At 32.8% G+C, this 18796-nt stretch overlaps 2 protein-coding genes across 8 annotated transcripts in view; one reads left to right on the forward strand and one right to left on the reverse strand.

The window, feature by feature from the left end:
- Positions 1 to 3: 3 nt before the first annotated feature.
- LOC126850970 (cadherin-86C) lies at positions 4 to 17632 on the reverse strand. The gene is made up of 17 exons (XM_050594461.1): positions 17209 to 17632; positions 14839 to 15044; positions 14498 to 14739; positions 14315 to 14398; positions 14106 to 14231; positions 13841 to 13981; positions 13536 to 13659; positions 11938 to 12130; positions 11372 to 11615; positions 11107 to 11265; positions 9173 to 9499; positions 8673 to 9060; positions 8306 to 8537; positions 7918 to 8164; positions 7510 to 7729; positions 6957 to 7305; positions 4 to 6512 (listed from the first exon to the last, which is right to left on the reverse strand). The coding sequence occupies exons 2-17, from the start codon at positions 15041 to 15043 to the stop codon at positions 986 to 988; spliced, it is 8808 nt and encodes a 2935-aa protein (XP_050450418.1). The 5' UTR covers position 15044; positions 17209 to 17632; the 3' UTR covers positions 4 to 985.
- The window catches only part of LOC126851232 (EGFR adapter protein-like), an 87618-nt gene continuing 78822 nt past the window's right edge, over positions 10001 to 18796 (forward strand). For 4 of the 7 annotated variants that reach the window (XM_050594960.1, XM_050594968.1, XM_050594961.1 and 1 more), the window contains exon 1: positions 10001 to 10925. The gene's annotated coding sequence lies outside the window, so the exon portion shown is untranslated. The remainder of the gene's footprint in view (positions 10926 to 18796) is intronic. The other 3 variants (XM_050594962.1, XM_050594963.1, XM_050594964.1) reach the window with 3 other exon arrangements.

Genomic DNA, 18796 nt, shown 5'->3' on the forward strand with positions numbered 1-18796 from the left:
CAATATATCTCATATACACATTTATTTAAATAGTAGAAATTTTTATTAAATAATGTTAGTCTGAAAGAATTATGCGAACCGATTTTTATAAATTAATATTTAATTTTCTAAATTATGCAGCTACGTTCTTTTTGTAGTCCATTGAAAATTATTTTCTTTAAAAAAATTTGTTTTTTTTTTTTTAAATTTATTTTATTGGCAATCTTATAGAGAAATTTATGCAAATTTTATTTTGAATTTTATATTGAATTTGAAAATACTTTAAATATATCCGAATACGAAATAAAAATTACTAATTATAAGCCGCGAAAAAAGTTGAATACTCTTTCTCTAGTTTGTATTTTAAATTATCAAGAAACAAAAAAAGCGAAATTAATAGAAGGATATTAATTACATAGAATACATATTTTTATATATCTATATATTTACAAAGATTGATATATTATATAAACATTATTATACTGGGATAATAACATATAAAATTAGTCGCTGCAATTCATGTTGCATTTTACTTAAAGATAAATTGATATCATTATTTATTGGCAGTAACATAAACAAACTATACTATGCTACGAACAATTATGTATATATTTCTCTTGTTCTTTGCAGGAAATATTTTATACATCTTAGTTAAATCTCTATATTAGAGACGATTATGACGGTTATTTTTGTCATGATATTAAATAATCATGGTAAGTATTGTTCATATTAAAAGTTTTTGAATTTACTAAAGAAGTAAAAAATAATGTCAAAAATAGTAAGACGATGCTAGAAAATATATATACATGATTTTGCTATATTCTGATTGCCTATGGCCTATAGATGTATGCATATAGATAAATATTTTATTTTAATCGACATAATTGTGCGATTAAAGATACATTGAAATAATTCTGTATATAACATTTATCAAATAAATAATTATAAATTACATATATATATTTTTTTGTATAAAAGAAATAATTAATCTAAAAATCCAAAAAAGTTAAGACGGTGGAGTTGCGCTGTCGGATCGGAGTTGCGATGGCGCGGCTTCACTGTACGCAATATCGAAAACGCTTTTCTTTTCGAGGAGCTGTTGATGACGTAGACGAGTGCCACTTGGGAACGGTGCAACAATGCTCTCCGAATGTAGCTCCTCGGATTGCTCATATTGCGATGTAGATGGATGTATTTCGAGAGATCTCTCCGGTGACGGTTGCGGCGATGGATGCGGCGCTGGCGGGGGGGGATGAAGGTAGAAGGGCGGCGGTACCCTCTCGTATTTATATTCCGAGTGTTGCAGCAAACGATGCTGGGTGTCTGTAGAAATCGGCGGTGTTCTGGCGAATATCTGGATCGGCGGATCTTCCTCAAGATTACCCTCGGCTTTTCTTAACCGCCGTCCTTGACGCACGATAGCTTTCAACTGCTCGGATTCGACGTTTACTAAAGGCTTGATCTTGCGTCTCGTACGAGGCGTCACTTCTGGAGTCTTGTGTTCTATACTTTGCTTCTCTTTTTGCTTCGCTGTTTGTTTCAAGCCTCTACTTACCCAACGTGGTAACTGTTCCTCATCTTCCGCCGTCTTCTTTTCCAATCTCTTCTTCTCAGTCTCGTCGCGTTTTTTATTATACCAAGCCATGTATTTCGATTGCGTTTTACTCGCGTCGATCTCTCTAGTTTTCGGGGGAATTGTAGATTTCTTGTCCTTCTTGAATTTTGATTTAGGCAACGCTTGTTTTTGCGGATGCTCCTCTTCGCCTCGCGATGATTGGTTCTGCGATTCGCCGTCTCTAAATTTCTTTTCTGAATCGCCATCAATGGATTTACGAGATCGATGAGAATGACTTGGCGTACCCTTTTCTTTTGACTTTTCGTCGAGAACGCCTTTTCTCTCACCGAGTGAGAGCATCTTTAGTCGCTCAGATTTCTTTTTTTTCTTCGCAGAGTTTTCGAAAAGCTCCGTTTTTCCATCATGCTTTTCCGAAGTGCCGCTTTTACTATCTTTACTTTTTATTTTGTCTACCCCGATGTCTTCAGTTTTGATTTTGTCCAGAGAATTTTTTATTCTCGTTTTCTTTACTTTGGTATCTTTCTCTAAGATTTTTTTTCTATCTTCTGTAAGATCTATTTGCTCAACTTGTTTTGAAGGCGATCTAATTTCACTTTTGTCATTTTGTTGCATAGGTTCGAAAACTTTTTCAATCTTCTTAAGAGGTGTGGCTATCTCACTTTTACATTTTCCATCCTCTTTTGTTATTGGAACGATTTCATCCTTAACATGTTCTTTTAACGTGTCATTTAATTCTTTAGCGCTTACAATTGAGAGAACTTTATCTTGAATTGTTGTCAATAAATCTGTTATATCCGATTTTATATTAGCTTCTGATTCTTCAAATTTTGATTCAAAATCCCTGTCCTTTTTAATCTCATTTACTTTTTTCAAATCATATACGGATAAAATTTTTTCACCGTTGAAAGAGATTTTTTCGGATGTAGTAATGCTCTCTATATCTGCCTGTGATTCATTAATCGTTGCTTCAATCGCGATCGAATCTTCTACATTTTCAATTTCATCGAGCGACACGTTGCTGCCTGTATCCTCTTCCGTTTCCATTTCTATTCTTGCATCTTCTCCGTCTTTAAAAGTTTTTATTTCAGGCATACCCGCTATTTCAAGGCTTTCTTGTTGCTGCCACCTTTGCCGATGACGTGGAGTATCATAGGGTCTCATGGTCAGCGTTGTTTTCCTGGAAATATCACTGGATGAGTCGCTCTCCTCCGAAACATCGATTGTATCATCAATAAAGCTTCTAAAAATTGGAACGCTTACGTCTGTTTGGTGCTCTCCATTGCCTCGTTGTTCTGCAACGTCTATATTCTCAGCAACTGTCGCAAATTTATCCAATTTTTCTGATTCACTGATAGTTGACTTTTCTAGATCTATATCTTTCGGTAATTGATCAGTAGATAGTTCTTTATCAAGTATCTTTTCTACTTCTTCATCCGGTATTTCCTTTACTAAAGATGTTTCTTCCTCTTTTTCTTTATATTGTTCGAGAAATAATTCTTCTTTTTCTTTCGCAGATTCAATCGTTTTTTCTAATTTTATTTCTTGCACTTTGGATATTTCTTGAGAAGTCATATGCGATTCTTCTTCAGTTTTTTGGCTCTCAACCTCTGTCTTTGCATTGAGATCATCAAAGCGCTTCAATTTGTCTGTATCGATATCTTCCTTTACAACATGTGTTATTTCACCAGATTCAGATTGACTTAAATCATCTTCTTGACTAGTATCGTCAATATATTTTAATGTTTTATCATCGATTGAAAACGCGTGATGAATGTCAGTTAAATTTACAGAATCATCTTTAGATGATTGCCTAATATCGAATGATTTTTCAAATGTTTCAGTTATTGATTCTCCGTCTTTCTGCATTTTTTCTAAATCTTGAGTCACATATTCTTTTGGAATCTCTTCCGGTTTTTCAATAACATTTTGATATTCATCGGTATCTGACTTTGTCATTTTCATTTTTTCGTCACTTTTAATTTTACGTGACGAATCCTCTTCGTCCTCTTTCGATACTAATTTTTTTATCATTTCTTCATCATCTTGTTTAGTATCTATTGTAATTTTTGTTGCAGGCATTTCCTCTTCACTATGTTCTTTCATAGACTCGTGACTTAATTCCTCTTTTTGATCACTTTCAGATTTATGTACAGTAGTTTTGTCTCCTTCTTTTGCATATAATAAGTGCGTAACATCTTTAACGTCTTTTAAATCTTTTTCCATTTTTGATAATGATGCGATAGTGTCGCTACACAATTCGTCCTTCTTATATTCTTCTATTTGTTCGACGTGATGCTCCATCACATCATTCGACATTTCCGAGCTTTTTACATATTGTTCCGGTATATCTATTTCTTTCTTCATAGTTTTTTCGACATCTTCTAACGTTTTTAATTCAGGTGTATCATCTAATTTAATTTTTTCTTTTTCTAACATTTCTTTTCCGGTTTCATGTAAAGCTTTCTCTGTTTCTCTCTCATGCTTTTTCGACACGTAAGCTATTTTGTCTTCGATATCACTTTTATCAATATGCGATGACGGTTTTTGTATTTGATGCTCTTTTAACGTTTCTAAGATAGGAGAATCTAAAGGCATCGTCTTTTTTTTGCTGTCATCTAAATCTTCTATTACAGACGTTTCAAATTCTCCTTTCTTTCCAGTGTCTAATGTTATCTCTGGTTGTGTATATTTTAGATCTTGAAAAAATAAAATATCTTCGACGGTTTCTTTCAACGTTACATGATCTTTGCCATTATCGAAACCAAATGCACTTTGCTCAATCTCACTTTCAATAGCAGTTTTCATTTCATGTTCCATGTCTTTTTTCTGTGTTTCGACTGTAAAATCGTCTGAAAATTGTATTCCTTTGATGTCTTTTTTATCGCTTGTAATGTCTTTTTTATGTGTGCTTATATCCATCGTTGAATGAAAATCGGCAGTTTGCCGATCGGCATCTTTTCTTTGCGATTCTGTTACAAAATCATCGGAGAATCTCTCGCTCACATGATCTAATTTCTGTTTCGGTTTTTGCTGATCCGCGTGATTCGACGAAATCTCTGAAGAATCTGCGCTTCTCTTGTCAGAATCGCGACTGACAAACAGATCCTTTTTACCGTTTATTCGATCGGAATTTGTATTCGTGCTGGGTTCTTCCGAAACATGTTTTCTACGGCCAATGGCTGCTAACTTATGCCTACGCGATAATAATTTAGCAGTCTTCTCAATGCTTGATCTGCTGCTTTCTTTACTCGCGGCATCTTTGCGTTTTTCGGGCTCCCGATCCTGTTGTGCGATTTGTTTTTTACGTTCTTTCTGCGTCTGTTTTTTTGCTCTCATATGGCTACTTGTTTGTTTGTGCTTCGCAACTTTTTGACGAAATTCCGATTTTGATTTCATCGGTTTTTCAAACGGATCTTCGTATTCGGTACTGCCGGGACTCATAATCTGTGGTTGATGATAAATAAATTTTTCAGTCTTTGCCTCTTTCGCTATACCTGGAGAAGCTTCAGACTGTTTGCGTTTCTTTGAATCATCTATTTTCTTCGATGTACGTAGATCTTTCTTGAAGTCTTTCGATGTCCTCGATTTTTCTTGACTCGTACTTTCGTCCCTTGTGGTTTCCTGTACCTTTTTATCGGCGAGTTTGTTTAGTTTTTTCGTCAACATCGTGATTTCTTTCTCTAAAATCCGAAAACTAGGCTTTATCACGGATTCTATCTTTTTTTGTTTTTTTAATTTGCTTTCTTTTTTCGAACTCTTTTTCTCCATCGTTTCTTGGATATATTTTCTATTATCGACACTTAATTCTGCCGATGACAAGCTCTCCATTTGTTTTTCGTCCAAAGTTTTCTTATCTTGTTTATCTACTTCTATAGACGAAGAGGAGCCACTTTTCTCTTTACGTAACAATTTATATGCGATGCTGGACTGTTCGATAGGCTGTTGACAAGTTTCCATCGACTTTTCTTCTCTTTCACGACAAGTGCTTCCATTCTCGTCAAGAGAATCCGATATTTCCTGCAGTACTTCAGGCTGTAAGGATGCCTTTCGTCCCTCTTTTACTTCTTTTACTTTCTTTCTCAAGATGTTCAACCGTTTATCGAAGCATGGGCTTTCCTCTTCCTCGATAGGCGACTTCATCCATAAGGTTCGCGTTCTCTTCAATTTTTCCTCACCGTAGCGTTTCTTTGACTTTATCTTTTTTCGGTTTCGAGTATCTTCGTCGGATTCATCATTGTCACTTCTGCTTCGTATATGTCGTTCTGTTTGAGTCGCTGCGGTTCTTTCGGTCTGTGTGGCAATGACCGCTTGTCCAGGAAGACTTTGAGTTTCTAAATAACTCACGGCGTCCATAGGAATGCCACCAGCATATCTAGATTCTTTTTCCAAAAGTAATCGCGTCAGCAAGACGTTCTGTCTCGCCAGTTCCAGATCATGAAACGCGTACGATTGCATCGTTGCAGATTGCACCGTTTGCTCCTTGGGGACTGATGTTTTATCCGATATGCCGGGCATGTTCATCGAGATCTCTTGACGATGAACCTCTCGCATTTGTGATTCCAGGTCCATCTTCTGCGCCGCATATCCATCATCCATCGCTAATTTTTGAACGTTGGAATCTAATTCTTCTGCTCGTCGACGCTTAACATCCAATTCTTCTGGTAGAAGAAGTATCTCCTGCTTATGTTGATATAAATTTCTCGGATGTTGATGAGACTCGACCGTGCGTAGCATCTCGGATTCCTGCATTAATAGTTCTTGCCGTGTTTTCTGATCCTGCATAAACCGCTGCAAAAGTACATCTTTGCCGTCCACTATAAAAGTCGTCGGATAATGATGTTGACTTGTATCTTCTACTTGTCCTCGCGTTACTAACTGTAATACCTCTGCGTTCCCTTCGCGGTAAAAATGTTGCTCTCTTACCACCGGCTCATTATTTGATTCAGGATCAACGTATCTGTAATGTAATTCAAAAAGGGAATATATAATCTTGATATTACTAATCTTTTATTTTAATTAGAAGAGAAGTCTTGAAAGATTTATAAAAGAATAATGTTTTATAAATTTTTATGAATGTTTTAAGAAAAAGAGTAAACATTTTTAATGAAAATTAATTTGATTTTAATAATAATAATTATATATATATATATATATATATATGTATTAATAATATATAAAATCTTTATATAAAGTTCTATTTAAATAAGTCAGATTTACTATATAAAAATCTGACAATGTTAATGCCATATTTGCAATTTTTTGATTTAAAAGAGACATATATAAAAAAATGCGTCATATTTTTTTTATTTAATTTTGTTGTACAAAAAAACTTCAATCTCGTTTAGATTATTAAAAATTATCGCGAAATATGCTATCGATTAATATGACACGTTCTATCTACCTTTGTCTGTAAGCTTGATGCAGAATGTCCGAACCACCTTCGATTTCATGTCGTTGTAAAGAATCCGCGTCTGCAGCATCGTAATCTCTAATTTTCTTTTCCTCGATATCTCCCACATACATTCTCTCCTGCTCCTCGATTCTTCTCTTTCTCGAAGGATCATGGGTTTGGCCATCACGTAGCCTTAATGACTCTACATTTGCTTGATCAATGGGAGGACGCTCCGAAATATACACGACATCACCAGGGAGCGATGCCAAGCCACCATTCTTAGCATTTCGACGATTAAATTGCCAGTTTCTTCGAGTCGGATCTGCGCTCCAAGCTTGCTTTCTTCCATTCGATGTAACTGCATATTTATATGTATTTTATTTAATTTTTAAATAAGCTAAAATATCTTTTATAATAAAAAAAGCGATGATTTTATAAATTACATAGTATGCGTTAAATAGAATTGTATGCAATTAGAGGATTAATTGCAAAAACTGTCTTGAAAGAAGTATTTACTATTTAAGCGTTTCAAATTAATATAATTGTGTAGTGATAATTATACTCTCGATTGTAGCCATTGGTTTCCGATGCCGTTTTGGTCGACCATTAGATCGAGTGATAAGCTTTTCCGATGAGTATATTCTGCGTTTTCTAGGTGCCATATAAAATGGACAACCCGGACAGATGCAACAGATAATAAGCGCTGCAATTGCCAATAACATCAGCAGGCCCAGAATAATCAGCAGCCAAAAAAGCAATTTATTCTCCGCTTTATACACAGTCTGAAAAGGAACTCTGATCTCTCATTTCTCTAAAATCGAAGATTGCCAACAAAAGTAGAAAAAAAATATGATTCGCATGATAAAAATCTGCTCAACAATATTTTACAAAGTGAAATCGAGATAAATAAAATAAAAAAAATAAGCACGATGAGATTGAAACGAATATAGTTTAATTAATGTTTACTCACTACTTCCTCATGAACGTTAGTGATCGTTTTGTTTGCGTAGGTCCGCGTATTATCTCCCCCTTTGTGAATTACCCCATCGATTGGCAGTTTCATGGTAGTTTCCTCGTTGTACGTTATAGATACGTTGGTAGTGCCTGTGCCGCCAATAATTCCCACCCCATTTGCAGCTAATGTATTGCGAATTTTTTCTACATCTACGAGGGGTGTGCCGACTTCGGTTTGCTCGACACGAGCTATCACGATTGTTCTGGCAGCAGAGTAGTGAAACAGAGTAAAAATATAAGAGATTTATGATCGATTAATAAAGCATTCAATGCTAATTTAAAGATTCTATTTTTAGCAGAAGGGATTTTTAAAAAATCAGAAGATTTTATGATCCGTTATCAACCTTTTTCCTTCCTTCATTGATACAGCATTGTCTGTAACGCCTGATTTATTATCCGGCACATAAGGACGTGTGTCCAGTATGGTAATTCGTCCACCTGTGATAGTAGCTAATGTTTCAGCCGTCCTCGTTAAATTTGGGTGTTCTCCTGGCACAACGAACATCATTATGCGAGCTTCCATGGCAGTTCCTCTGACAATGGAGATCTTTGTCTCACTTGCTAGATGAGGTACGCCTAAAAACATTATATTATCGAAGAAATAAATGAATACATTTTCTACTTGCCTACATAAAAATTGTAATTCTATTTTACAATTTATTTTTATTTCTAAAAGCTGCATTTATACATATATTATATAAATATATTTACCAAGATCGTATGCTCTGGCAGTTAGAGTATATAGAATATCAGTTTCCGCTCGTCTTCTTCGACGATTCTTCGATTTCTTTATTTTGTTAATTTTATGTTTCAATTCGATTTCGTTTAGAATATTTTCCGTTGCATTTATTGCATCTGGAGACACTGTTGTTTTTGTTATATTTCCTCGTATAGCGTGTTCCGATTGAAAAAATTCTTTGTATAATTTTTTCGAAGATTTGTCGTAAACGCTTTGTTTCTTCCGTCTAAATTTTGTGATAGGCGAACGTAATATCAATTCTCCAGTGATCTCATTTAGATAAAATTTATTTTCATAATTTCCATGAACCAATTCGTAACGAATTTCATTGTTTGGATATTCGGCATCGGCGTCGGTGGCCTGCGCACATCAAATAAAATTATAGAAATATTAAAATATTAAAAATGTTGATATTGAAAATATGCTACTAATTGTAAATCAATATAATCCAAATGTAAAAATTAAAGCTTACTTTTATGATGGCTGGTGTTGTGAAATTTGTCAAATCGGAATTTAATGTAAATTCGTAGGCATTTTTCTCAAAAATCGGTGCATTGTCATTTACGTCCAGCAAATTCACTATTAAAGATGCGACGCCCGTGTTACCGTTACCGTTCTCGTCGCATGCATATACAGTTAATTGCAATTGTGCTGCCATTTCGCGATCTAGAGATGATCCCATTGTGACCGTAATCAAACCTGTATCAGAGTCTATCGTGAAGGCGTCGCTTCCTTCTCCTGCTATACCTGTGTATTTAATGCTGCCAAAGAGACCGGTATCTTTGTCAGTTGCATGCACCTGTGTATTAATAAAAATATGATTCTTTTTGTCAAGTAAACACAACATTAAATAAATTTTTATTAATATTTACAGATAAGATATATAGAAATAGTACACATTTGTACACACAGATAAATATAAAATTTATTTTATTTTATATAAAATTCTTTGATATTATAATATTATAGTAAAAATATTGTAATCTTATTTGATTAATGTAAATAATTAACATATTATAATAAATTTTGTACGACAATTTATAATCTCAATTTTATGCGCGTATATTATTTAAAAAAATCACAATTAATTATTAATTTATTAAAATCAATACAATTTTATATTTTTAAGAATGTGATAGTTTGGGAAAAAGTAATAATATATAATAAATAATCAATTTTTACAATATACGTAATATTTTTTGAATTAGAAAATCAAAATATTTTGATTGCCGCGCTTTGTTTATGTTTCAGGTAATGTTCTCTCTGTCTCTCTCTCTTGTGTCATTCGCTCGGCGACACTCGAGCGAGAAGTAGTGGTGCGAGAAGTTCCGTGTATTATTAGATTGTCTTGCAAAACGCGATCATTTCGTATAATTATTACGATTATCAGTTTTCGCGATTGATTACTTCCACGATAAATGTGTAAGAATATCGCAGTGACTATCGAAGCATGTATTTGTTGATATACGGTATGTATTTCTTCTATATCGGATGGAAAGCGCGGAATAATACACGAGTTGCCGAATAATTTATGATGAATAACGAAAAGTAAATGTATCGATTGCTTATTAATAATCTGTATATTTCGCGGGATTTATGCATTGGAAATTTTAATATTCATTCAACTTTGCGTAGCGCAAAGATTCGACGGTTGTAAATCAAGAATCTTTTAAAACGCATATTTTGTTCGATTTAATTAATAGCATCGATTGGTCGCGAAGATAGTCGATAAAGCGGTAACATATCTTTGAATATTACATTCTACAAATATTTCTCTTTAATTTTAATACTCATATATTTATCCATCATATATTATAATGTAAGATAATTCCCCTAGACCGAAAGTTGATTAGTAATAGATGTAGTACCGCGATCTGTACTTGTGGTGCCCTCTGTCTGAAACTATTTTCGCTTTGATGGGCCAATCACAGGACGAAGAATTTTGCACTTTAAAGCGAAAATAATGTCAAATGGAGCGCACATTTTTGGTCGCACGATTTTCGGCGGATAGTTAGTACATTCTCGTACAGCCATGTTTGTTTAGCTTCTCGCATCGTTTTCCCGCCATTTTAAAGTTGTGCATCTTTGTGCGATTAATATCGGGAGTGCCGTGCAAAGTGCCGCGCGATCGTCCTATCTATTCATTAGCACACGCGCCATCGTAATTAATTCGCGAGTGCCATAAGAAGCCGCAAAAGAGGAAACATCGGCGCAGCAACCGTGAGGTTAGTACAACTTATTTTGAAATACAGTCGCGCATATGCATATATATATATATACAATTGAAAGATTTTAAATTTTGTTGTCCCTGACTTTGTGCCAAGAACGCCTCCAACTTCAATAAAAAGCAATTTTAGAAAAAAAGAAACGTTTGAATTCATATTTAAAGAAAATAATAAAAATTACTTGAATAACTCGTGTTCCAACGGTGACATTTTCCGACAATGTAACTTCGTAAGATTCTTCGTCGAATATCGGCGAATTATCGTTAACATCTTGTATAAATATAACGACCGCTGCTGTTGCTGATAGATTTGTCGCTGGACCAACCTCTTGAGCAACGATCTATATCACGCATAATATATATCAATGTAATTAGACAATGTTGTTGTGTATTTATTAATTATTTTATTGTTAATTAAATAATTATTTTGACATTAAAAATACACACCTTAAAGGATAAACTTTTATACATCTCGTAATCGATGAGTGTATTGTCTCGTACTGTGATAATAAAATCTGCCGTACGTTCAGCAACAGTCGGATTTATCTCAAAAGTACCATTGTTATTCCGCAACTTTAATGCGAATACACCAGCCTTACCAATATCTTCATCGTGAATTTTAGTCGAGTATTGCTCGGCAAATGTTATTACGGAACCTGGCTCCAAGTTTTCTGGTATTGACGCAATGTAGCTATAAATAGAGAAAGAAAATATGCGTCAAGTATAAATAAATATCATAAATATACATATAGTGCGACAAAATATAATTTGTTGATAAAAATTTAACTGTCTATATTTTAAACAGTATGAATAATACGAGCGCTTTTGTGTAGGCTTTTAGCTTATAATTGGAAACGTTAAAAGAGCATAAAATAATGTTGATAATTTATAAGATATATAAAGGCAGTATGAAACAAATTGCAGTTTTATTTGTCAGAAATTAAATCAAGCATTGACGAAAAAACATTGCTCTTATTTTTACGTGCTCGTTATTAAAATTATTCGGTACCAACTTATCATTTTCAAAATATGGCGGACTGTTGCCTGGTTCTCCAAGAAGGAATCCGACTTCGACGACCGTCGCCTGAGCTGGCGGCTCGTCTCTAGATCTTCGTATTTCCTCAGCTACCACGGTCAGCACGACCGGTGCACCGACATGAGTAATTTGCGTGAGTTCCTCTAAAGGCTTAGCGAGAATAATCTCACCTAAACATTGCAAAATTAATATGGGTTGTTAATGATTGATAAATTCTTCTTTGAAAAAAAAGAAAAAAAAAACATATATTTCTACACGAGATGATTCGATATTTTTTGGAGAACCATTCTAGCAGAACGCTATTTCGACTATTTTTAATATGAATAAAACATCATGAATATTAGACGCGCAAATTCTCTTATCCTTGTTATTTCTTCGTTTCGATTCTTGTATCGTACACGCACGCTGACCGGCAATAATTTTACATAATGTGCTGGTGAAATCGACGTAAGAAATCGTTGGTAGCAATAGATGGACATATACATCGTTGAATATAGGTGGAACCCGCACACGCAAGGACCGTATCGCATGCTCCTTGCCACGGAATGATAAGCATCGCAAGTTGAAAAGCAGAGACTGACCCCTAAGAACGATCGATACTTGGCCGTAGACTGTCCAGACTTATTCCGACCACCTTTAGCGTCTTTCGCTCGCCAATTTTTCGCGTCCTTGCTTGAATTATTTGGAATTTCATGAAAAAAATCCGATCTTTCAAATATCAGATGATAGATAACAAGACTTTCACCAATATTTATATGCTCGCATGAGCAAACATGAAAATATATGCGTAAGTTGCTTACTAAAAAATTTTTAATAATTTTACGTAAAATCAGTCTGGCGTTAAATAAATTTTTGTCTATTTCACAAAATTTATTTTTATATGTCTAGCGAACGTAACATCGCGTTTTTCATTTTTATACATCGTGTTTCAGTATACTTACATCTCGATATAAATCTCTGTAAATCTATAATTTATAATTTGTATATTTTTAAAGGTTTTTGTATATACGATTAATTTTAGTATGATAAAATAATTTTTGTTTGAGACTGTTCTTGTAAAAAAATATGCACAAATTGTAGAAATTATACAATATACGTGTTTTTTTTTTCACGCTACATTGAACAAATAATTTTGATATCAAGGAATGGAAGATCGACATTGAACAAATTTCCCTGCTTAATCATTGTCCGGTGCTTTTCACAGAATGAGGTCAGCTTTGAATAGTAAAAGAGAATATGAATCAACGCCATCGTTACTTTTTCCCGAGATCGAAACTGTCAGAGAAATAACGCGTGACGTGCAATGGATTAGAGAATTAGCGATGACTCAACTCATCGAGTAAATTAATTACACGTATATTTCTAGTTTGCATTTGCGCGATTATTAAGTTTTTCAACCCCTTTATCGCGTTCGACTCATGTAATATCTCATAATTAGACCGCACGATTAAGAAATAAGAAATGTACGGACTAAATCAATATCTGAAAAATAATTTTTTTTTTTTTTTCATTTTTCTCAACATTTGAAATAATCTCTGTCAGCGTATACAAAATAATATTACTTGAATACTTAACCTGTTGTTTCCGAGATGTTAAAAAATGGTATGAAAGGATTGCCTTCGGATACCAAACCATATGTAATTTCACGCGGCACCCCTTTATCTCCATCTTCCGCGTGAACTCGTAATATTACGTCTCCCTAGAAATGATATAAGGGTGACTTAGAAATATCGCATTAATTTTCTTACGAGAAGATAATAATAATTCGCACAAAAGCATATAATTTTTTTTATCTATCCTAATGTATCGTAAAATCTATCGTTTTTATGATCTGCTCGATTAGCATCAAAGTAAATTAAATTATAATATATTTAACTTACAGTTTGCACAGAATTATTAAGCCTAGTTAAAGGTGGTGCTAAGGTAAAAATTGGTGGTACATCTTGTACATCTTGAACTATGATAACAATATTTAAGCCTGCGATATTTCTAGTGTCTTTGCCAGGTTCCGTGTAAGGATCCTAATTAGAAACATATTATGTCGATAATTATATTATAATATTATATTATAATATAATATTATATTTTATAAATTAGAGTATAATATTATATTTTGTATTTATTCATAAAACCAATTATTCATACCGTCGCGTAAATAGTGAGGGTATACATTGATTGCGTCTCGAAATCCAATTCACCTATCAACGTAATAACTCCGCGCGTTTGCGTTGGTGTTTGTCGCTGTCGAATAGTAAAAAGTTCTTTCGGTTGCTAAAACAAATTTACATTTTACGTTACATCTTGTAAATCACATAAATATATAAATGTAGGGTAGGTAATTGTTAAATGTTTACCCATAATTCGATATAAACAGGTTTGCCGCTCCAAGAATTTGCTCGAACGAGAAGATAATCTAGTTCCGTGCCTGGTTTAGTATCCTTTTAACAAGATGCATTAATTTTTAATTACACTTTATTATACTTGAGAAAACAATAACAGCGCTAATTAATGTTGTTAGAGAAAGCATTAATAATTACCTCAGGTACCATTATTAAAGAAGGAATGTGAGGAAATATTTTATCACGCGACGTCGTAGCATTTGTTGCAGAAATGGTAGCCTGCATTGAATTTGAGTCTCCCTTAGTATCTCGAACCCTGACTGCAAAATCGTGAAGACGTCCAGGCATAAGGCGTTTCGTTAAGATTACATTGGCCTGGCAGACTTTGTTGTATAGCGTACACGGTAGATTGTCGATTCTTACGACGGGCGTAATTGTTGCTGAACGAAATACAGAATTTATTATATTTTATATTCTCATCGTGAATCGCGTTTTATAATTTTTAATATTTACAGATTTTTTTTTTTTTTCTTAATTACCAGTTATTTCGAAAACGAGGGGAAAATCTGCGTCCTGATCGGTGGCGCGTAACCGAAATATTACGGAATCGACCTCGGCATCGGCTGGAACTAACACCAATCCCATATCCGTAGATGTGTCAAAACGCGGTCGAGCACTTTCACTCCAACCATAAATGAGCCCAAAATAAATCCACACTTTGAACCATGCTCCTACGAGGGGCATTCTAAAAGAGAAAAATGGCAAAACCTAATTTTTTTTTTATATTCTATATTGAATAATAATATTCGAGAAAAGAGGATGAAAAAAGAATTTAGAATTAAAGGACGTCGAACTTTTAATTTCCAAGATTCTTTTATTTAAATATAAAACAATATTGTTAATATGTATCTCTGTAATCCGCACGTAATCGACATTCATAGCAAAAAGATGGCGAATTTTGATACGATCGTACACATATCGATTTTATGATCATAAAATGAGGTCGCGAATACTCATTGTTGCGTCTTAAAACAGTATATCAATTGTTCAACGTCACGAGTATGATTCATGATAAAGTATGGAAATGTGGAAATATTATTAGCAATTACATATTATTATAATTACAATACATATAAAGTATTTCTTTCTTCTCTCAGTCTTATAAATATTTTTACATAAATTAAATCATTACAAAATAACAATTTTAAATGAATTTGCATTGAAACATTGTATTGTAAATTCTGCGCTTATTTATATTAATACATTTTAATTAAATTTTACAACGCGCTAAATATATTTACATTCACTTCTGGGACACTTTAATTTTGGGACACTCTATATAACATGACCCATGTTGCAATTCTCATATGGATGAAATCATTTTATTACTTTTGATTGATTTTTTTACGAGTGTCAATAATATATGCGTTATTGTTAAAGCGAAGGTGCAAATGTGGGTCATCGACTACTTTTTTACAACGGAATAATATTGTGTCTACATAATATCATCTGCTTCAGTAGGCAGATAAATTTTATGATAGTACATTTTACTATACATCAAATAACTTATCAGATCTTTTTTCTTTTTAAATGAACTAAATATATACTGTAATATAAAAATTCTTTCACATATTGAAGATATTGAAATTTATAAAAGCATATTATTGAGCATTTTAGTATCAATTTTTTTGAGCAAAAATTTTTTTTTCCATATCTGATCTTTTTTAACTTTTTTTTAACTTAATGCATTAATTAAATTATTATCTCGAGATTAAAGAAGCGGAACTTGACAAGTTGAAGATGTAGAAGAATTGAAGGCAATTAAATATATATAAAGTTTTAATTAGAAATTTTTACACGAGAATATTTATTTCACTCTGTACAATTTATATCTACTTCTTATTTACAATGGATACTTTCTGTCAATGTCTTGCGCCTTGGCATTGTATAAATATTTTATCATGTAGCAGACGTAAGGCATTTAATGGAATATTTAGTATGATTCTTCTATACATAGATCCATAATAAGAGTCTTGTTTGTCTAACGATGAAATGGGCTTTAACCTGTCCACGCGCATACTGTGTCGCTAATATATTTTTACCGGTCAGTGTCTATGCTAGAGCGATCGATAAACTTTTTCTTTTTCTCACTGTATTTGTAAGCTATGCCGATATTATTGGATACTTGCAAGAAATCGATATTCGTCGATTGCGATTGAAAATCCACTGTGAACTTTCATCAAATTGCTTATAAATATATAATAAATAAATGAACGCTCGCGCCATGTATATTGCGCACGCTGCCGCAAAGTTTCAATGCATGTGAGGGATGTCGATATGTCGACTACATCGACATTTCTTCATGTATATATAATGCCGATATCTCATTGCAAATGAATAGAAGAGTCATTAACCTTCCAACTCTTTCTCTGATTATTTCCTTTGTAAAATTGTATATTAAAAGAGGATTATTTTCCAATTTTAAAAAGACAATTATTTTCAAATTTTAAAATCACTATTGTGATAGACACAATAATATATCAAATTATTCGAAAGAAAAAATATAAATAAAGAGAAAAATATTTTTTAATTTAACATATTATATTAAATACTTGATATGTGATATTAAATGTATGATTTGCAAATATTATTATGTTTTATAATTAAAAAAAATAAATGTTTTTTTTTTTCTTAATAATTTGATGTCTTTTTACGAGAAATCAAGTATGACATCATTGTTTTCTTAAAATCCAACACTTAGAAAGATAAAACACAATAATGATAAAATTTTATTAATATTGTAAGATTTTATTAAGTATTTAATTATTGTATTATATTATAATTACTAAATAATATAATAGTACACAAATTTATATCAAGCAGGTGCTATTAAAAATACGTAAACTTACCTGAAGACAAAGAATCACGAGATCGTCAAATATTTCATGTTTATAAAAATACTTATAGATCACAGGTTGAATGAAATTTTTGGCAATGTAATAACGCACAGGTTTTTGAAATAAAAAAATTTTCAATTCCTCCTTTGTTTAAAAACAATACTCGAAAATAATTTAATCCCCGTTTCGATGTTTTCGACATTGTATTTTTCACCGCTTTTTTTCTCTTAAATAATTATTTTTGCGCGACGATTTCAATTTTTTGCGCTTATTATTTTTTTTTTGAGAATCGCACTGGAAAGAATTATTTGGCGAACAATCTTATCGGAAAAAATGATACTCTCAAAGTTCACGTGGAAGCACACTTCACGCGGCCGCGCATGCCACGCGTGTGAAAGGGGTTGCACTGGTTGAACTGTTCATCCCCTACGTTGATATGGCTCTACGAGTCACGTGTACATCACGATTGGCGACCATCCCCTCCATTATAATTCCGAAAGTATACTTAGTACCTGTAACGGTTGTAGAGAACCAATACAAATTTTCAACTCGATCAGATAAAGTAATCATGAATGGCACTTCATAAATGATGACAGACATTTTTCTCACTTAGATATAATTGTATAAAAATATAGATACATTTTTTCAAGGATATAGAAATAATATTATTGCGCAATCTATGATTGTTATAAAATTATAAATTAAATATATTTTTAATGAAAATAATAATTCACTGATAATTTTGCGAAGATTTCTTATTAAATATATTATAAAATATATAATAGTAAATTTTTGTATTACTTTCTTTGAAATTTAATTAATATTCTTAAACTTTTTAAACAATAAGGGGGATTTCTATTGCATTAAATTTTTTAATTATTTGGCGAAATATTATGTAAAATAATTTATGAATTTGTTATATAAATTGTACGTCTAAAAAAGTCTATTTTTAATATAAGTATAATGTGAAACTCGGATGATTCAGTATCTTGATAAGTGAGATAGTAACATTTAATTGCGACCCTCTACACAGAATTTTTAACGCATTTAAGTTTGCGTGTTTATTGATAAAAGAATGCCGATAAATATCACAAACCCTGAGGGGCCACAGTTGTGAACTATATCGCGCATTATTTCAATAATTCAAACGATAATAATGAAATTTAAAATACATACAGACCAGTACAGACTAGAACAGTGTTAAGTGCATAAATGCTAACTAATGCTATAAGTACTCCAATTATAATTTCTTTTTTTTTATTATTACTGTTTTATTACAGATTTTTTATTAAGAAAGGGGAAAAATTTTGATTAAATAAATGTAGTTATAGGATTTTCATGTATGCATTCTAAGGATTTCAGAAACATCTTTAATATTTTAAAAATATTATTGCCGAGAAAGAATAATTTATTATTACCGAATATATAAGTCATAATTGCGAATATATATGGAAAGTATGAAAGACGCTGTAACGTCCTTTCGAGGGGTTTGTAACTATGGTGAGGTCAACCACTGACCGGTCAGTTATATAGCTACCTTGTATTAGCATGAGGTTGCACGCAATCCCGACGTTCAGGAAGACGATAAGAGAATAGGTAA

The sequence above is a fragment of the Cataglyphis hispanica genome, chromosome 7 (genome assembly GCF_021464435.1).
Source record: "Cataglyphis hispanica isolate Lineage 1 chromosome 7, ULB_Chis1_1.0, whole genome shotgun sequence".
Lineage (NCBI taxonomy): Eukaryota > Metazoa > Arthropoda > Insecta > Hymenoptera > Formicidae > Cataglyphis > Cataglyphis hispanica.

Excerpts from the sequence above, each read along its gene's own strand:
- LOC126850970 (XM_050594461.1), bottom strand. The coding sequence starts at position 15,043 with ATGCCCCTCGTAGGAGCATGGTTCAAAGTGTGGATTTATTTTGGGCTC. Across the intron at positions 11,616-11,937 it reads CCATATTTTGAAAATGATAA|CTACATTGCGTCAATACCAG; the intron begins GTTGGTACCGAA and ends CTCTATTTATAG. Across the intron at positions 6,513-6,956 it reads CATCAAGCTTACAGACAAAG|ATACGTTGATCCTGAATCAA; the intron begins GTAGATAGAACG and ends ATTACATTACAG.